Here is a 20,479-nt window from a genome sequence, read left to right as displayed (position 1 = left end):
CTGTCCCCGCCCCAGCGCTCCCACCTGCCACACGACCCCTCCCACGGGGGGCCACCGAGCAGCTCCTGTCACACAGGAACGCTGGGGCAGCACACAGAAAACTCCAGGGATCTACTCACCCCTTACCAGACGCAGTGCTGCTAAAAAGAAATTATTTTCCATAGCCAGAAACCGTGCAGAAATTCCCTCTGCAAAGGCTTCCCTTTGAATTCCCAGCAGGGGCTGCAGGCTGCAGTGACCCCCAGCAGGAGCCCGAGGGAGGGTATGACACGAAAACGCTCAGCTGGGCTCACCCTGGGCACTGAGCATCTCACCTGGGCACTGAGCATCTCACCTGAGCACCCAGCACATCCCTCTGGGCACCCAACACCTCACCTGGGCACTGAGCATCTCACCTGGGCAGCCAGCACATCCCTCTGGGCACCCAGCACCTCACCTGGGCACTGAGCATCTCACCCTGAGCACTGAGCATCTCACCTGGGCACTCAGCACATGACTCTGGATACCCAGCACCTCACCATCTCACCTGAGCATCTCACCTGGGCACCCAGCACATCACCCCGGGCACCCAGCACCTCACCTGGGCGCCCAGCACATCACCGTGGGCACCCAGCACATCACCCCGGGCACCCAGCATCTCACCTGAGCACCCAGTACATCACCCTGGGCACCCAGCACATCACCCCGGGCACCCAGCATCTCACCTGGGCACCCAGCACATCACCCCGGGCACCCAGCATCTCACCTGGGCACCCAGCATCTCACCTGGGCACCCAGCACATCACCGTGGGCACCCAGAACATCACCCTGGGCACCCAGCATCTCACCTGGGCACCCAGCACAGCACCCTGGGCACCCAGCACATCACCCCGGGCACCCAGCATCTCACCTGAGCACCCAGCATCTCACCTGGGCACCCAGCACATCACCCCGGGCACCCAGCATCTCACCTGGGCACCCAGCATCTCACCTGGGCACCCAGCACATCACCCTGGGCACCCAGAACATCACCCTGGGCACCCAGCATCTCACCTGGGCACCCAGCACAGCACCCTGGGCACCCAGCACATCACCCCGGGCACCCAGCATCTCACCTGAGCACCCAGTACATCACCGTGGGCACCCAGCATCTCACCTGGGCACCCAGCACATCCCTCTGGGCACCCAGCACCTCACCCCGGGCACCCGGGGTCACTGTACCCAGCGAGCCCAGGGCTCAGGCAGGGCCAGCACCAGCCCAGCACAGGTAGCCTGCCAGGTGTGTCCCCTCTGCCAGCTTATCAGCAGAGGGAGGCCTGGGGAGCCGGGACATCTGTGCTATCAGTGACAGGGCAAAATCAGGGAATTCAAACACAGCCCTGCTTCCTTCCCTCCCTCCCTGCACACACAAGCTCCGGGCAGCAGCTCCCAGGCCGGCCGATGAATCACTTTAATTGAACGCTGTGTACACAGCAACTGGGAAACACAAGGCATAGGAAAAACATATGGGGTGATGGCCGGGGAAATTGGTTTACTCATTCTGCACGGTGTTGTTGCTTTGCTTCTTTCATAATTGACCTTTAGAACGCTAAATGTGTAAAATAATTTTGGTTTATTACGGCTCCAAACCTTTCGGCAATTACGCAAAATGAAAATTTAAAAGGAAGCATTCATTCTGGAAGCATTCCCATTGTTTACATAATTGCACAGCTATAATTTAGCGTTCACGTTGTTAAAGAAAAGTGAGAAAAAAAAAAAAAAAAAGGACCATTATGGACTATTTCAATTCCGAATGATGCTCGGTGGTGTTAAAGGCGGGGAAAGAGGGGAGAGGAGGGGGCAAATCGCCTGCACGTCCTCCTCAAATGCATTAACCCCATCAACAGCATCATATTTCAGCACGGCTTCATCCAGCAATTCCCAGCATAAAGGTCGCAAACATCCACCCAAGCAAAGCGGAACACATTTCATGCGAGTTCGCCCAAAGGTCAGCGGCAAAAATCTTCCTCACCTAATTTTTTGCTGGAGCTCTGGCAGATTACAGGTGTAACCCAATAAGGCCGCCAGGTGCCCTGCTCACCTTTCCCATTGTCCCCGGGCAGGAACAGCACGGATTTCTCACTCAGGTTCGCTCTGTCCTCAGCCACGGACAGAGCAAAGGTGGGCAGGGTACACAGGACCTGACACCTTTTCCTCTCCCGCTTTAAAGGAACAAATGCTCACATTTATTTATGCCCAGCTTCCCTACCTACCATGACGCTGTAGGCAAGAGTTAACGTGTCAACAATTAAGCAGCAACAAAAAATTCATGAAGCACTTTTGACAACCTCGGGAGATGTGGGATTCATTTATCAGAAAGCTCCAAGGTGCCAGGTAAACCCTAACCCCAAACCATTCCATAGCCTGGACCCCGGGGGTGGCTCTGTGTCCCCAAGGCACTGCCCGGACCCCGGGGGTGGCTCTGTGTCCCCAAAGCACTGCCAGGACCCCGGGGGTGGCTCTGTGTCCCCAAAGCACTGCCAGGACCCCGGGGGTGGCTCTGTGTCCCCAGGGCACTGCCCGGACCCCGGGGGTGGCTCTGTGTCCCCAGGGCACTGCCCGGACCCCGGGGGTGGCTCTGTGTCCCCAAAGCACTGCCCGGACCCCGGGGGTGGCTCTGTGTCCCCAAAGCACTGCCCGGACCCCGGGGGTGGCTCTGTGTCCCCAAAGCACTGCCCGGACCCCGGGGGTGGCTCTGTGTCCCTAAAGCACTGCCCGGACCCCGGGGGTGGCTCTGTGTCCCCAAGGCACTGCCCGGACCCCGGGGGTGGCTCTGTGTCCCCAGGGCACTGCCCGGACCCCGGGGGTGGCTCTGTGTCCCCAAAGCACTGCCCGGACCCCGGGGGTGGCTCTGTGTCCCTAAAGCACTGCCCGGACCCCGGGGGTGGCTCTGTGTCCCCAAGGCACTGCCCGGACCCCGGGGGTGGCTCTGTGTCCCCAGGGCACTGCCCGGACCCCGGGGGTGGCTCTGTGTCCCCAAAGCACTGCCAGGACCCCGGGGGTGGCTCTGTGTCCCCAAAGCACTGCCCGGACCCCGGGGGTGGCTCTGTGTCCCCAGGGCACTGTCTGGACCCCGGGGGTGGCTCTGTGTCCCTAAAGCACTGCCCGGACCCCGGGGGTGGCTCTGTGTCCCCAGACATTTCCCCCAGGCTCTGGCAGACACAACACCAACCACAAACCCAGAATTCGGGAAGGGCAAACGAACCGAAGCCAAACAAACAGAAAAACACCAAAACCACCCAAACCAGGCGAAAGCACCAAATGGTGCAGGGGGCAGGAGCTGGCTCCCCCTTGCTTCCAGCCCTTCTCCCAGCCCTGGCCACCCAGCCAGCTCTGCCTGAGCCCAGGGGGATGTGAGAGTTCCTGTGAGAGCCTGGCATTTGGACTTTTGTTTGTCCCTGCTGGACACGTGCTGTGTGGTAACACTTGTTCCAAACACATAATGGGAGCACACGGGCAAATTCTGGACAGAAAATGAGGTAAGGGGGGGGGATTAAAAGGCAGAGGAAATCATGGCACCCATTGGAAACAAGTCTCGAGAAGCTAAAAGAGGGGAAATCTAAGCCTTAATAGGCTACATTAAGGTTATTTCCTTTTAAATGGCAGTCTGGGAAAGAACCTGAACAGCACCACGGCTCCTGTGCAACAGCATCAGGCAGAAACCCAGGCAGGAAGCACCCGTCCCACAGGGGACAAAAGCCAAGCTGCTCCTTCATTGTGCCTTTCCAGGGCTGCTGAGGGACAACTGGGCCCACAAAATCCCACAAACGCTGCGTTTGTTTTATTTTTAATGTCAGAGCGACGTTAATGCAAACGGGTAATTAACGACTCCTCTGCTGCAAAATGCTTCAATCAGCCACTTCCCACAGCAGGAGCTCCAGTGGGGGCTTGGACAGAAACTCAGAGCTGCTGCAGCTTCCCATGGAATAAATAAAATAAATAAAATAAAATCAAGAGCCTTGTTCTGCTCCCCGTGTCCCTGAACTGAAAAAGCCACCAGCAGAGTCTCCTCCCCGGGCCATCCACTGTCCCTTCCCAGAGAACCTGCCAAGTCTCCACCCTGGATTATGCTCCCTAAAAACAGAAGTATCCTACTCCAGAGGTGCTCTGGCAAGTCAGCATGGCCACACTCTCATTAAATTTATCTGACCCGAGCTGAAGAATCCCAATTATGCCAGCAGCTGATTTTCTCAGAAGGGTTTGTAGCTCAGTGTTTTGGTACCTCAGTTATTCAGCAGAAGGAGAGCGAGGAGACACTTATTGACTTTTCCAGGTGAACGAAGCAAAAAGTGCTGTTCCAGTAAGCAGCAGCAATAAAACAGCAGCAATAAAATCCCATTTCTTTTCCTGCTTCAGGGATTTGTGGAACCTGTGCCTTGCGGTGTCAGATGATTTTAAAGAGCTGCGTTTATGACCCAAACCAAAAGCCAGGAAGAGGAGGCAGCTGTGCCCCCCCCACAGCACCCCCAGCAACATCTCAAGCCCCTTCCCTATCCCAGTGAACATCCCAGCCCTTCCCTCCACGCTGCAGGGGAGCCTCAGGGAATTCACAAAAAGCCAGGAAAAAACCCAGCCCAGCAGTGCCAGGGGCTGCACAGGGGCACCCCCCGATGCCCACTCAGCCCTGAGTGCTCCAGGCTTCTCCCACCTGGAGAGGTGATGCAATCCCTGCACGGAATTGGTCACTCCTCCAGGGATGCTTGCTGACAAATTAGCTGCAGCTCATTAGGCTGCCCAGCTAATTGCTGCAGCCCGGGCTGCCTGGGAGCCTCGCAGCAAACCTCACCCTCACTGCTCTGCTGGGCAGCCCCGGGAGGAGAGAGGGCTGCGAGTCACAGCGCCCTCCTTCACAGCAGCAAATCCCTGTTCTCACATCCTGCTGAGAGCCAGGAGGGCACGGGGAAATGCAGAGGAAACATTTGTCACGCCAAGCAGAACGCTGGAAACCACTCGGGTCAAAGAGGCTCCCGACTGCAATAATTTCGATCGTGTAACCACCTAAAAATCTCTTCTGGAGTAGCCAAGGGGATTGCCTGGAGCTGGGCTGTCTCTCCGTGGCTTTTCCAAAAGTTGTCCCAGCCATCCACGGAGAAGGAAAACTCCTCGGTGAGACACCTCCTACCCTTCCTCCTGTGAGCATTCCTCACAAGGGAGGAATTCATGCCTGTGCCCAGCAGACAAACCCAATCTGAAAATGCTGAAAAGGCCACCCTGAGACCGTTTTACTTCTGCCATCCTGGACAGCACCCTAGGATCTCTATTCCCGTGATTCTGTGACACAAAGGCTCCCACCCTGAGCACCCAGCACACCTTGGGAACACGGGAGCAAGGAACAGGGATCCCATCGGTGCCTCCCTCCCAGCTGACACCTCACCCACTTCCCCAGCTCAGGAGCGACACACACGACAGCAAAGCCGCGGTCAAGTGTGCCACCAAGAGGCAGAGACGGCCACCAGAGCGGGGAGCAAGAACAAAGAGCAGCAGCAGCAGCCTGCAAAACATCCAGGGAAAACCAGGGAGGGATGGGGAGTGAGGGGGTAAAAAATATCCAGGGAAAGCACAGAGGGATGGGGAGTGAGGGGCTGGAAACACCTAGGGAACCCTGGAGCTGCAGCAGGACTTGTAGGATTTTCCAGGAGAAAAGCCCTGCCTCTCTGTTCTGATCTATTTAAAAGGAGTGTTTTCCAAAAGCTCTGACTTTCCAGGAGGGAGGGAAACCCAGGGGCAATTCCTCCTTTCCCTGTTCCACCTCACAAACAACCCATCCTGTCCGGTTTCCTAAAAGCACCGTCAGCAACTCCCAAAATTTCCCGGGTGTCCCCGTGCCCTTTGCTGCCACCGCTCCCGGCAGAGCTCAGCCCTGGCTCTCGCTCCTGGAAGTGTTTTTGGGCAACCCAAAGGACATTTCCCAACTTTTTCCACGAGCCCCGAGCCGCTCCTGTGAGACAATCACCACTAAGAGCCTCCAGCCCACGCTGCGCCCGCGGTGCCGGGGCAGCAGCCTCGGGCAGCCCCTGGTGGCCCGGTGGCGCGGCCAGCGGTGGCCCAGGGTGGCCGGCTCGTACCTGGTCGTCGCTGGTGAGCCCCAGGCGCAGCACGGAGTACAGGTGCAGCAGAAAATCGCAGTTGGGCTGCAGGTCCTGGCGCCGGCTCATCATGGCGCAGAGCAGCCGCAGCGCCTGCAGCTTGCCCGGCTTGTACTCGCCGGGCAGCGTGGCCGCCTGCAACACAGCCCTGCATCAGCACAACCCTGCATGGCAGCCCCCCCAATAAACAGCCCCCCACACACAGCACACCCGAATTCTGGCCCCTCCCAAAAGCCCCAGGCTGCACACCAAGGAAAGGCCAAAAGGAAACGCGTGCCCCTTCTGCTGTGACAGAAAAGAACTCCAGAGCTCACCTTGAAGAGCCACGATGCAAATATCCTGAGAGGAGGGATGAGCACGGGAGGAGAAGGAGTTGACTGATTGTCCACGCTGATGGCGAGGTTGTCCCGGATCTGAAGGTGTTGAAAGGAGAGCGTTAGCACAGCCAGTGGCGTTCCCAGAGGTTTAATTTGACTTTATTTACGTGCAGGGGCTATACAGAACTGCTCCCACTTCAGCCAAAGCTGGTTCCACGCTGCTGCTCCCTGGCCAAAGCAAACATGACCAGTTTGGGCCACGCTGAGGGCCCTGACACAAACACCATCCCTGTGCTTCTTTTTCCTTTGCTGCTGTTTCCTCACCCCATTGAAATCCCCCCTGTCACTGGACGGGATTTTGTGTTGGAATTAGCAGCTGGAAACCCAACAGGACGAAGCCCTCTTACCCTCCAGGTGCTTACACTGAATCCCGTTTAATAATCGTTTCCACAACAGAAAAAAAAAAAAAGCGTCATTTCCACCACGTACCTTTGCAAGTTTATACCACAGCTCGTAAAGGTAGGCAAAAACTTTGCCGTGGATCTTGGGCGACTGGATGTTGTTCACATCCCCGAGAATTCCCAGGATCCTCCTCCAGAGCACAGAGGCAGAATCGGGATGCCAGCCGCTGAGGCTTCCACCAGCAATGATGCTGCAGTCATCGGCCAAGAACTCGCTGCTGTCTGGGAATTTTAAAAAGTGTTCCATTCCCACAGGTGAGGGGTGCAGCCTAACCCTGGGTTTGCTCAATAAAACCCGGTCATTACTGCCCCCCACCCATCTCCCTTCCCACCAGAATTCCCTCTCACTGCTGGAGCTGCTCGTGAGCCAAAGGAAAACGGGGCAAAGGGGCTGGCCCAGGGCACAGCTCTGCCACACCAACCACGCTGTCCCCACCCCAGTGCCAGCAGGGAAATGCAGCTAAATGCAGCTAAATGCAACATTCGGCCACCTGAGGGATGTATTCGATCAATACCTGCCTCTTAATGGGTAATACTGCCACATTTATAAAAGTACTCGTTGTTTTTTGGGTTTTTTTTAAGATCACACACAGAGTAGCAAGACCTGGCAACGCCAGTGGAGAAAGGAATAAAAAAAAAACCCCACTGAGGCTGAAGAGCCTTGAGAAATGTGCTCGGGCATCACCACTGGCACAGAGCAGCTGCTGAGGGAGCAGAGTGCAGAGAAAGCAGGGCCAGGGCAATGGGATTTCTGTTCCTAAGCCCTGCAAACCCTCTCTGCAGCGCCCACTTTAATGCCAGGCTCCAGGCGCACCTGCAGCAGCCCAGGTGTGCAGGGAACAAACCTGCACGCAGCCAGAGGGAAACAACCCGTGTCCTCTGAGGACTCGGGGAAGGTGAGTGAAATAAAAGACATTTTAGACTCTTTTATGCCTGAATACATTTTAAAAACAGCACCCTGGGGGATTTTTTTTCCCCCCCTTTCTGTGCTGCAGGATCACAAAGCTCGCTCCGAGCAGCTGCTGTGGAGAGCCCTGCTCACACGAAACGTGAATTAACCACGCCACGGGCAGGTGGGGCCGGGTACCTGTGAGGTTGGCAGGCTCCTGGGAGGGGCTGAGCTGGAGCCAGCGCGGTGCTGCGGGGTCCCCGCCCGGCCCTGCGGCCAGCCCGGCCTCGGCGTCATCCTCTGGCCCCTGCCAGGCCACCAGGGCGATGTCCATGTCACCTGCACAGCCCAGCGACGCCTCACTGCTCAGGCTCGCACCTGCCAACAGCGCAGCACTGAGCAGAGCTGCACACAGGAGCACCGGGACACACCTGGACACACCTGGACACACCTGGACACGGCACAGCCCTGCTCACAGGACACACCTGCACACAGCACAGTCCTGCTCACACCTGGACACACCTGCACACAGCACAGCCCAGCTCACACCTGCACACAGGACACACCTGTACACAGCACAGCCCTGGACACACCTGCACATACCTGTACACATCTGTACACACCTGCACAGCCCTGCTCACACCTGGACACGGGACACACCTGGACACAGCACGGCCCTGCTCACACCTGGACACACCTGTACACACCTGCAGACAGCATAGCCCTGCACACACCTGGACACGGCACAGCTCTGCTCACACCTGCACACAGGACACACCTGGACACAGCACAGCCCTGCACACACCTGTACACATCTGTACACACCTGTACACGGCACAGCCCTGCTCACAACTGCACACATCTGTACACAGCACAGCCCAGTACACACCTGGACACACCTGAGCCCAGCTCACACGTGCAGCTCAGTGCCCCAGAGAGGCCCCAGCGCTGCCCACCCCGGTGCCAGCGCTGTGCTCAGGTGCTGCCCGTGGCCCAAAGGCCCTGGGCACTCACTTTTCTCTCTGTCCCTGGAGCCCCCGGGGGCCACCTGCTCGTCTGCTCTCAGCTCCAGCTCGGCCGTGCTGCTGCTCCTCCTCATCAGCACCTGCAGGCAAACAGCTCACCTGAGCACACACACCTGTGAGCACTGCACAGGCACTGGAAACGATCCACAACCCGCCCAAAACACCCTCATCATCAATATTCACACTGGCCAAGGGTGTGCCAGTGTCCTCAGGAAAACATCCATTCCATTCTTCATCCTCCCCACAGCACCTTCTTCCTGTGTTTTTTCCAACAAATCATTTGTTAAGGTAATAAAAAAAAATAAAAAATAAATTCAGCCTTCCTATTTGACAGAGATGATCAGGCTGAGCCGTTCATTGTTTGGACTCCAAAGCTGCCATTAAAAATGGATTAATTTTTCCCCGTGCTCAAGGCAGCTCACAGTGACACCTGCCACGCTGGAGCCTCTTCCTCAGAGCTCTAAACCATCAAACACCCATCCCAGCCAGGAATTATTGCCCTTGGAAAAGTCACCAGCTTCTTGTCCATGTTTAATACTGGATTGATGTCCGTGCACACCCTCACCCTCCCCCAGTGCCTGCATGCTGAAAGGCACTGCAAAAAAACGCTGCTGGCATCTCATCAGGAGTTACTGTGGGGCTGGCCTTACGTGCTCAGCTTCGGGCTCCTTGGAATATCCCTTATTTTCCTGAGCTGACTTGGAGTCCGAGGTGGAATTTCCAGCCTTTTTACCTAGAGGAAGGAAACAAGAACTGTAAACAAACGTCTGTGGGAGCAAAGCACACACAGGGAGTCTGGAGTGAACCTCGGCAATGTTTGTGTGTCTCACAGGTAAGGGCCACACAACACTGAAAGGGGACACCAGGATTTGAAAAAAACCCTTCAGAAGCATCAAACACTCACGGGGGAGGAACTGAACTGCCAACTGCAGCTCGAACACACAAAATTCCAAATGCAAGGCGGGTGAGAAAGAGCTCAAGAGCGACACACAAAATGCACACGACATTCCAGGTGTCGTTTTTGGCCTCCCTGCTTTACCAAAGGTCACACCCTGCATTCGTGGTCCCTGACTTCTTAAAAAAAAAAATAAAAAATTATTTCAACGACTTACCAACCATGCAGCGACTAAGCAAATGAGATTTTGGAGGAGAGCTGGAAACCAACCCAAGTCTGGGAGGCCAAAGAAGCCCCAACACTTTTCCCTGAGAAACAACAGCATTGCTGGATTTGATTAAAATTACCTCGAAAAAAATCCGAGGGAATGCGATCTGCAATATCTGAAGTGCTGCTGCTCCGAGGTAGCTGCTGCTGTTGCTCTGCAGCTTCTGCTCCTTCTGCATTTTCCAGCTGCTGGGATTCTTCAACCTCTGTGGATTGAATGCCAGCACAGAGCGTTTGCAGGTGCTCACGCCTAAGAAAGCTCTATGAAAAAGCGAGCCTTGCAAAGATCTAAAGCTCCCCAGGCAAAATTCACAATTTAAGTTCCACAAAAGAGCCGCCAGAAAGAGGGGAAGGGAGGAGGAATAAAGAAAAGCAAAAACTCGGAGTAAAAATAAAAAAGTTCTGAGCTACAAATAGCCTGGGCTCAGCCTGTGAGGACAAACCCAGGCAGGCAGCTTTGGTTTGGCTGTGAAGCAAAAGCAGGAGAGAGAAGCACGAAAATTCCAAAGAGAAATTAAATTGGGACCAAGAGTTTTTCGAAATGCATTTGTCTCAGCATTTGGGGGGAAAAAAAACCCCAAAAAAGCCACCAAAACTCCAGTGCTTCCACCCAGCAGAAAGTTTTAATATTGTTCTGCTGCTCCATAAACACTGCAGGTATTTCAGGAAGTAATCTCGGGAGGCAGGTGCACAAAAACTGACATTTCTGGTATTTACTGGCCTCAGTGTCTGACAGCAAGCAATAAAATAAAACATGCAATTCACTGACTGGAACAATGCCAGCGTTCCCCCCCCAGGACAACTGGAGATGGAAACACAGCCAAGGTGTTTCAGGAATCCCCACAGGGCCACCAAAACCAAACTCTCCCTTTTCCCCTGGGCTGCAGGCAGCGACTCTGGGCAGGACCCAGCAGTCACAAATCTGTGAGGATTTTCACTGTAGATGCCAGGAAACACCGATCTGATGGCAATCTTTAACATCACCGTGAACAAAAACCTGCGAATGCTCTGAGCACAGCAAGGGAGCAGACAGAGAGCAGTTCAAAAACACCACGAACAGCGACACCAAAGGTGGCTTTAAAGTACAGTACCTGACAGCCTGGGAGAGCAAGAAGTGTAAGAGATACCAGGGAAGAGAGAGCTCACAGTGTGAAGCAGAACAGGCACACTTTTAGTGGCTGGCAAAGCCTCAGAAAGGTGGGCACAGTTGCTGATAGACTGGCTTCGCTTAGCTTCCAGGAAAAAACAGAGCAACAGTGGTGTCAGCAACACGGGGACATCCTGTTCTGAGTGTCACAACACATCCAAACCCAGCCCAAACTTCGGGATAAATGTTCCCAACAGCGAGCCCAGGAGTTCTCCCCTCAGATATCAAATATTGGGCAATAATCAGGGATTTCTGCTCCACAGCAAGCGTGGAAGTGCCTTTATTTTGGACACACACCCACAAGGAAAAGCCCTGGATGAACACCTCCAGGCTCTCCCTACTGCTCTGGCAGGGTGTCAGAGGTGCAAATGCTGCAGCAGGGGAGAGAATCCTTCCCTGGGGCACAGCCAGGGACTCCCTGAATTTGGGAATGAAACTGGGACTGAGCTGGCTCTGCTGCTGAAGAGCTCTGGGACCCAGGCTGGAGGCTGTGGCCCAGCCATGGAGCCAAAACCCCCCCAACCCCAGGGTGCTCCCCACTCCCAGGAGCCTGCCCCAGCAAACCAGCACTGCTGGCAGGAAACAAAGAGAGCTTTTAAAGCTGCTGAAATGCCTGAATAAACCAGGGGCTGCTCCCTCCTGTGCCTGGGGTCTGAGCCCTCCTCACCCCCATCTCCCTCCTGCTTTCCTCTTCCCACCAGTAAACCTGCTCGTGCTGAGAGGGACAGCAGATAAAACAAGCATTTAAAACAACAGAGAGAGGATCGTGTTCTTCATGAAACTGTGCTGCCAGGAAATGGCTGCACCAAGATGTGCCTGGCAGTGATAAATGCCTGCCTAGGAAGCAATGCCAGCAGCACTGTGCCTCTCTAGGAAAAACCCCGGGCAGGATCGGCTCCCACTCGTGTCCTGCAGCTAAAATCTCATACAGAGAATCACCCAAAGTGCTTGGATTCACTGGCCAAGACACCCAGGCACGGACATTGAAGCTGTCCCTGGCAGCAGGCAGGGCTAAAATCGGGATTTTTGCCATTTTTGCCAGGCTTGCCCAGCTGTGCCCTCCTCACCTGTGGCTCTCTGGCGGACAATGCTCCTGGCCTTCTCCACTCCTGGAGCCCCAGAGGTGGTGGCACTTCGGAACCTCATGGGCTCCACGACCTCGGGGTGGCTTTTCCAGCTCAAGGAGAAAGATCTTCCCACCACAGCTGTCTTCTGAGGCTCTGAAACGCCACCTTGGACAAAGAGCACAACATTTGCTGGCACTGGGTGACCTGGAAGCCGTTTCTGCTGAAGTACAAGAGGACTCAGACAAGGCAAATATTAATAGTTGGACAATACAGGTTAATTTTAATAAATAAAAACCAATTGGTGCTTCAAACCATGTGCATCGATTTCAAGGTGGCGTGAAAATGCAGCTAAAATGAATTAGAAACTTCACTACAAACACACAGAAAGGAATTTTGACAGAGTTGCCAGTGCCAGCCAGCAGCACAGAAAACCACAATTCATCCCTGCTATCCCAAAAACCCCGACTGTGAGCCCAGCCACCTCCCCTCCTCAGTGAAGGATGGCAACACACAAACCCAGTGATGCCTTGGGGGTCTCATCTTTTCTATGTTTCAGAATCTCTGCTGCTTTGTGTTTAACTCTGAAACTTCATACGAGGTAGTGGTGAGTTCTGGTCACAGGGTAATGACAAAATAATTCCTTCCCAGCTGGAGAATTGAGGACAACTGGTGCCCAAAAAGCAGAAACAACAGCGAGGGAGAGAGGGCTGAGACTGCACAGCCTGGGGCTGTGGGTGGATCATTGACCCCAATGTTAGATGAATCAAATTTCATAAAAGTGTAAAACTCATGACTGAGATCCATCTTGGATTTGATTGGGGTGTAGCCCTGGCCAGGCTCTTGCACTGCCCAAAGTGAATCCTTGATCAATAAACTGCTATTTTATCCTTTCAATAAATTCCTATTTTATCCTTTATCAATAAGTACCTATTTTATCCTTTATCAATAAATTCCTATTTTATCCCTTTTGCTGTGTCTGGTCCGTGTTCCAGGTCAGCCTTTCCAGCAGCACCATTGCATTCAACGAGTTCAGACACCAGGTTAGGCAGCGTTTAACATCAGATTAAACTTTGGGGGGGGGGGAAAATCAAGGCTCAGCTTTTAACAGACCAACCTTGGCCTCTCTGCTTCTTCTCCTTCTGCTCGCTGAGCTTCTCCAGGGGCAGGTTGGTCATCTCCACGCCGTACACGGTCCTGGCCAGCACGGCAGTCAGCGAGTCCATGATGCTGGCCCATTCGGTGATGAGCTCCTCCCAGTGAGTGAGGGAGGAGAGCACCCGCAGCAGCTCGTCCCACAGCTCCCGGGAGATGTACACGCTCAGGCTGGCCCTGATCCAAGCCACCAGCAGCGTCTGGATGGAGGGGAGGGGAGGGGGACAGCAGCTCAGCCCAACCCTCCTGGAGAGGCACGAGCGATGGGCATCCTCCAAAAAACAGCCCCGCAAAGAATTAGCGATGGGGGAGATTGAGGGGAAACCTCACCCCGGGCAGCCTGCAGGAGGCACAAATCCGCTTTATTTATGGCATGAGTCTCCCCAGCAAACAGATCCTTGAATCTCACACTTCAGAGACGCCCACGGGAAACACCCCGCGTGTGCCACCACGGTTTGGGACACAGCAAGCCCAGCTCGCCCTCTGCTAGCCACTCTGCTAGCCACAGCTCGCTCACAGCAGGGTTCCCCAGCCCTCCCGTACAGATGTGGGCAGCTGTTTTCGGACACAGCACAACCCCCAGCCCCCCAGAGACTCACCCTGAACAGCAGCCCCGCCAAGCTCTGAGCGAACGAGTCCTTGGCCTGCCCCTCCTGGGGCTTCTGCATCACGGCCTCAGTGATTCTGAGCAGGATCTGCAGCATCTGCTCCCTGAGCCCAAGCACAGAGGGGGCTCTTGGCTGTGCCTGCCCTCCAATCCTGCACCCAGGGCCTGTTTGCCGAGCATGCAGGCTTTGGATTGTCACACCTTTTTCCTCCCAGGTGATGCTGTGGGCACCTACCAGGTTTTCCTGGTCATGGGCAGCTCCATGATCATGCGCCTGAAGATGGCGAGCACGGCCTTGCAGGCATCCACCTGCTCCTTGAGCAGCACGGGCACCTCGGAGCACGGCTCCAGCAGGAACACGTTGGCAGAGTTGGTCAGGAACACCTGGCACGGGCAGGCATTGCACAGTGAAAACAGCATAAAAAAATTCTAAAATATAAAATAAAATATACAGCAAAATACTGGGGCAGCCTCAGTTACACCTTTCCTCAGAGAAGGTCCACGTTTCACCCACCACTTGTTTTTCCCGTGTTATTCCAGCCAGGTGCCCTCACAGGAGCCCCCGAGGCTCAGGATGGGGTTTGGGGGTGTCCCCTCTGCCTGGGCAGGCAGGAGGACATTGCTGCAGCCACTCATCTCCTGCCACCACAGGCTTAAAAAACACCCACCGCTATTTCCCATAAACGAATTTCAGCAAAAAAAACACAAACAAACAAAAATGCATGGTTCTGATTAACCCCTAGTACTCACAGGAGGAAAAAAAATTATGTTAAAATACAGATCTCAGGCTTTCAGCCGTTTACAATCCGTGTTTCAGAGTGATACATCAGGTCCAAACGGTGCCTTACAGAACCCACCAAGCCTCTTTCCCTGCACCCCAGAGCCCGAAAAGGACCTGGATTCACGAGACCAGGCGCCCCCAGGTGTCCCCCTGCCACCAGCTCACCTGCAGGGCCGCCTGGGCGCCAGCCTTGACATCCCTGTCGTCGTCCTCCAGCACACAGCCCCTGCTGACAGCACTGCTGAAGGAATAGCTCCTGCCCCAGCTGGAGGAGCGCTTGTGGCCAGAGGGCTCCGAGGAGAGCTGCCAAAAACGGCCTGGGTTAGCCACGGGGCACAGGGGAACAGCCCAGGGTGCAGCACAGCCACCCCTGGGCTACCAAACACATTTCCAATCCTCCCCTGCGCTCCAAGTGCCTCTCAGTAACTATTTCCATTGGGAAATATCCTTCAATAAAAGCATTTTTTTAACCCTTGCTCCCCACGGATTTGGAACTGCCACTCCCTCTAGAGAGGGAGGTGAAGAGCCCCACACTGCAGTGCACGAAGTAAGGAACAGGATACCATACATGTTTACCGTCTGTTTGCACTGGCGACTCCTCCAGGGCATCGGCAGCATCCTGGCTGTCCTCCTTCTTGTCGGGCTCCTCCATGAACACGGGCTTCTCCTGCAGGATCCACTTCTGGTACACCTTCACCACCTTGCGGGTGGCAGAGATGTCAGAAGGGGGCAGGAGGAAAGCCTGCGAGGGGAAATGCAGCGAGTTCAGCCAAGAGAGGGCACAGACAAACACACACACACCCCACAGATGTGGTGCACACACACACACACACACACCCCACGCTGTCCCTTTAGGCAGCAAGCCTCAGTTCCCACAACAATCCCAGAATCTGGTCGTTAAACTCAGACCTAGGAAGCAGCCTGACCTCAGAGGCTGCTGCTGTGACCTCCCCAATCCTGCCCAGGGACCCCCCAGTCCTGCCCAGGGACCCCCCAGTCCTGCCCAGGGACCACCCCCAATCCTACCAAGTGATCCCTGAGCCCCAATCCTGCCCAGGGACCCCCAATCGAGCCCAAATCCTGAACAGGGACCCCCCCCAATCCTGCCCAGGGACCCCCCCAATCCTGCCCAGGGACCCTCCCAGGCTGCCCAGTGACCCCCCTGAGCCCCAATCCCGCCCAGAGACCACCCCAAATCCTGCCTAGAGACCCCCCCAATCCTGCCCTGTGACCCCTGACCCCAATCCTGCCCAGTGATCCCTGAGCCCCCATCCTGCCCAGTGACCCTCCCCCAGGCTGCCCAGTGACCCCCCTGAGCCCCAATCCCACCCAGAGACCCCCCCAATCCTGTCCAGTGACCCCCCAGTCCTGCCCAGGGACCCCTGAGCCCCAAACCTGCCCAGTGACCCCCCCAGGGTGTCCCAGTGCCCCCCCCAGGGTGTCCCAGCCCCGCTGCCCCCCCAGGCAGGGTGCAGGGCACAGCGGGGGTGGCGCTGGTGGCAGTGACCTGGCGGAAGACCTCGTTGACGAAGTTGACGTATCCCCGCGTGGAGAGCAGGATGCGCTGCACCATGGCATAGAGGCCGCGGTGCTGCTCCTCCACGCTGCACAGGCTGCAGCTGCTCAGCCTCCGGTCCCACACGCCGCTGCTGCCACCGCTGGGGACACGCTCCTGCTCCCCTGCCACCCCCGCACCGCCCTCCTGCTCCGAGCTCTTCTCGGGACCCACGGCGACCGGCTGCGGGGACAGCACAGACTGTGACAGTGACATCAACACCTGGGATCATCCCAGCTCAGACTGTGACAGTCACATCATCAGCACCCTGGGATCATCCCAGCACAGACTGTGACAGTGACATCAACACCTGGGATCATCCCAGCACAGACTGTGACAGTGACATCCTCAGCACCCTGGGATCATCCCAGCACAGACTGTGACAGTCACATCATCAGCACCCTGGGATCATCCCAGCACAGACTGTGACAGTGACATCAACACCTGGGATCATCCCAGCACAGACTGTGACAGTCACATCAGCACCCTGGGATTATCCCAGCACAGACTGTGACAGTGACATCATCAGCACCCTGGGATCATCCCAGCACAGACTGTGACAGTGACATCATCAGCACCCTGGGATCATCCCAGCACAGACTGTGACAGTGACATCATCAGCACCCTGGGATCATCCCAGCACAGACTGTGACAGTCCCATCATCAGCACCCTGGGATCATCCCAGCACAGACTGTGACAGTCACAGCATCATCCTGGGATCATCCCAGCACAGACTGTGACAGTGACATCCACACCCTGGGATCATCCCAGCACAGACTGTGACAGTCCCAGCATCCTGGGATCATCCCAGCACAGCCTGTGACAGTCCCATCATCCTGGGATCATCCCAGCACAGACCGTGACAGTGACAGCACCCTGGGATCATCCCAGCACAGCCTGTGACAGTCCCATCATCCTGGGATCATCCCAGCACAGCCTGTGACAGTCACATCATCCTGGGATCATCCCAGCACAGCCTGTGACAGTCCCATCATCCTGGCATCATCCCAGCACAGCCTGTGACAGTCCCATCATCCTGGGATCATCCCAGCACTGCCATCCCAGCAATCAGGCACAGCCATTTTCAGTCCACTGCCCCATCCAGGAGGGAACTGGGTGTCGACACTCTGGACACTTGGTCCCAGCACAGCAGCAGGGACTGAGCTGCCACTGCAGGCTCAGAGTGTCACGGCAGGCAGGGGCACAGCGGAGAGGAACCCCCAGGTGCCTTTTCCTCGGGAAAATTCTGGCACTGCCCTCCCCTCTGCCCAGCGTCTTTGGGGCAGGTTTTGCTCTGGCCCCGGGTGCATTTGCAGCCTCTCTGCTGACACTCACCTGTGGCTCCAGCCATAAGCTGGAAGTGATCCCAAACTCCTAACAGGGAGCTGGAGAGTCCCTCCAAAGCATGGATCTAGAAAATTCTTTGTGAGGCATCTAACGCCAGAGCAGCCTCAACCGTGAGCTTATAAATGGAATATTTCTCTCACATCTCATTGGGAACTGCTGCTATAAGCGAGGGGAAAACAAAGCAGCCTTGGATGTCGCTGGGAAAGGGTGCATGGAACCACCGAGTGTTCACAGAGCAAATTCCAAAAGTCCAAAAAAAAAAAAAAAAAAAACCCAACTTTTAGGGAATTACCAAAGGGTTTTACTCGGAGCCTGCCCCCTCCACCAAAGGAAAATAAAACCAAATACAGAGCTGCAGGGTGACATCGACGCTTCCCCTGCCGGCTGGGCACGGACACAAGAAAGAGAGCCAAACCCTCAAATCCCACCTGGACAATTTTTGGGAGCGCCTCTCCCGCTTCTCCGCTACTCTGGAGCGCAGTCACACACTCCTGCTCCAGGAAGAAGGTGACGAGCCACTTGATGAAGGCCACGCGGGCGGCCATGAAGGGCACCTTGGAGCAGCACACGCTCTCGTTGTTGCGGCTGGAGGTGACAAACGCGGGCCGGGGCCTCACGTCGGGGATGTCTGGTGGCCGGGGGGGGGGGGGGGGGGGGGGACAAAAAAAGGGAGGCGGGAACGTCAGGAAGCGCTTCCCAACTTTTGGCAAAACGCGCCGGAAAGCGGCGGCCGGGAAGGAAGAGATGGGATGGAAGAACGAGGCGGCAGCGCCGACATTCCCAAAGGGAATCGGCAGCCGAGAGCTCGGGAAATGCCCCAAAACGCCCCAAATATTGCAGCTCTCTCCTAATCCCAATGGGAAAGGAAAAGTGATTCCAAAATTCCCCCCCCCCCCAAAAAGATCCCAAAAATTCCCCAAAGTTTCACCCATGCAAGCGTTTCATCCCGAGCGACAGCCCCGGAACAGCGGCCTCCCCGCCCGGGGATTCGTGCAAAAACTCGGGAGGAATTTGGGGAGAAATTCCAGGATTTGAGGGGGAAATTTGGGGAATGTCGGGAGAAATCTGCGAATTTTGGGGAAAAAAAATCGTGTAAAATCTGCGAATTTCGGAGGAAACGGGGAAAATCGGCGAATTTTGGCGAAAAATTTGGGACAAATTCGGAGACTTTGGGGAAAAATTTGGGGAAAAAAATTGGAGATTCTGGGAAAAAACGTAGAGATTTTAGGGTTGTTTTGGGGTTTTATTTCCATTTTGGGGGTTTCAGGAGTGTTTTTATGGGGATTTGGAGAGGTTTTGGAAGTTTAGGGTTAAGGGGGATTTGGGGAGTTTGGAGTGGGTTTGGGACTTTTAGTGGAAGCGTCGGGGAATAGTTGGGGAATTTTGAAGAATCTGGGAAAAAAAATGGGAATTGTAAGGGTTTTTTTTTTTGTTTTTAAATAAAAGTTTTGCGGGTTTTGGGGTGTTTTTAGCAGTTTTTGGAAACGGTGGGGGTGGTTTTGGCGAGAAATCGGAATTGCTGGAAGAATTGGATGGAATTTTGGGCGATAAGAAGGGATTTTATAAAAAATTTTAGGGGTTGTTTTTGGAATTCTTAGGGGGTTCAGGGATAACGTGGGTATATAGGGATATATACAAATATTCCCCAAAATTCCATGGAAAACGAGGAGCTCACCCAGCACGGGCTGGTAGAGGTTGGTGAGGCGCGTGAAGGCCGGGAACAGGTGGGGGAGGTAAAAACGCCGGAAGAGCGAGAACAGGAACCGGAAGCCGCTGTCCTGGTGCTCCCGGTGACGCCATTGCAGACTGGCGGCCTGGGAACGGGGAGACGCAAAGGGAATGATGGGAATGACGGGAAAACAACGGGAAACGGCAATGAACACAGAGAGAGAAATGGCAACAGAGCGCCTAAATCACCTGGACATGGAACAGGAGGGAGGGACGGACAGACAGAGCGGCTCCTAAATCACCTGGACATGGAACAGGAGAGAGGGACGGACAGACAGAGAAGCTCCTAAATCACCTGGACAGAGACCAGGAAAGACAGACAGAGCGGCTCCTAAATCACCTGGACAGAGTCGGGAAGGGACGGACAGACAGACAGAGCAGCTCCTAAATCACCTGGACAAGACTCGGGAAGGGACAGACAGACAGACAGAGCAGCTCCTAAATCACCTGGACAAGACTCGGGAAGGGACAGACAGACAGACAGAGCAGCTCCTAAATCACCTGGACAGAGTCGGGAAGGGACGGACAGACAGACAGAGCAGCTCCTAAATCACCTGGACAAGACTCGGGAAGGGACGGACAGACAGACAGAGCAGCTCCTAAATCACCTGGATAAGACTCGGGAAGGGACGGACAGACAGAGCGGCTCCTAAATCACCTGGACAAGACTCAGGAAGGGACGGACGGCCAGACAGAGCAGCTCCTAAATCACCTGGACATGGAACAGGAGGGAGGGACGGAAAGACAGAGCAGCTCCTAAATCAGCTGGACATGGAAGAGAGAGATAAAGGGAAGGATTGGAAAAATGGGATAGAGGGATAATGGAGAGGGCCCAATGGAACACAATGGGAAACGGCACTGCAGAGAGAGAAGGCAATCAACAGCGCCTAAATCACCTGGGTAAGAAGTGAGAAGGACGGAACGACAGAGAGAGCGCCTCCTAAATCACCTGGACAGAGACCAGGAGAGGCGGAGAGACAGACAGACAGAGCGGCTCCTAAATCACCTGGACAGAGACCAGGAGGGACAAACAGAGCAGCTCCTAAATCACCTGGACAATAGGCATGAAGGACAGACAAAGAAGCTCCTAAATCACCTGGACAAGAGGCAGGAAGGACAGACAGAGCAGCTCCTAA

At 55.2% G+C, this 20,479-nt stretch overlaps 1 protein-coding gene across 2 annotated transcripts in view; it reads right to left on the bottom strand.

The window, feature by feature from the left end:
* RALGAPA2 (Ral GTPase activating protein catalytic subunit alpha 2) overlaps positions 1–20,479 on the bottom strand; it is a 106,546-nt gene that overhangs the window by 69,597 nt on the left and 16,470 nt on the right. For both annotated transcript variants that reach the window (XM_088160848.1, XM_088160847.1), the window contains exons 8-24: positions 19,291–19,429; positions 18,044–18,243; positions 16,220–16,450; positions 15,281–15,454; positions 14,878–15,015; positions 14,167–14,315; positions 13,924–14,035; positions 13,287–13,524; positions 12,173–12,337; positions 11,050–11,190; positions 10,039–10,164; positions 9,447–9,529; positions 8,786–8,876; positions 7,970–8,149; positions 6,911–7,104; positions 6,419–6,517; positions 6,084–6,239 (exon numbers count right to left, since the gene is read on the bottom strand). In XM_088160848.1, the coding sequence (XP_088016974.1) occupies positions 6,084–6,239; positions 6,419–6,517; positions 6,911–7,104; positions 7,970–8,149; positions 8,786–8,876; positions 9,447–9,529; positions 10,039–10,164; positions 11,050–11,190; positions 12,173–12,337; positions 13,287–13,524; positions 13,924–14,035; positions 14,167–14,315; positions 14,878–15,015; positions 15,281–15,454; positions 16,220–16,450; positions 18,044–18,243; positions 19,291–19,429 (2,616 nt within the window). The remainder of the gene's footprint in view (positions 1–6,083; positions 6,240–6,418; positions 6,518–6,910; positions 7,105–7,969; positions 8,150–8,785; positions 8,877–9,446; positions 9,530–10,038; positions 10,165–11,049; positions 11,191–12,172; positions 12,338–13,286; positions 13,525–13,923; positions 14,036–14,166; positions 14,316–14,877; positions 15,016–15,280; positions 15,455–16,219; positions 16,451–18,043; positions 18,244–19,290; positions 19,430–20,479) is intronic.

The sequence above is a fragment of the Sturnus vulgaris genome, chromosome 3 (genome assembly GCF_052056855.1).
Source record: "Sturnus vulgaris isolate bStuVul1 chromosome 3, bStuVul1.hap1, whole genome shotgun sequence".
Classification (NCBI taxonomy): Eukaryota; Metazoa; Chordata; class Aves; order Passeriformes; family Sturnidae; genus Sturnus; species Sturnus vulgaris.
This window is presented reverse-complemented; position numbering and strand designations above follow the sequence as displayed.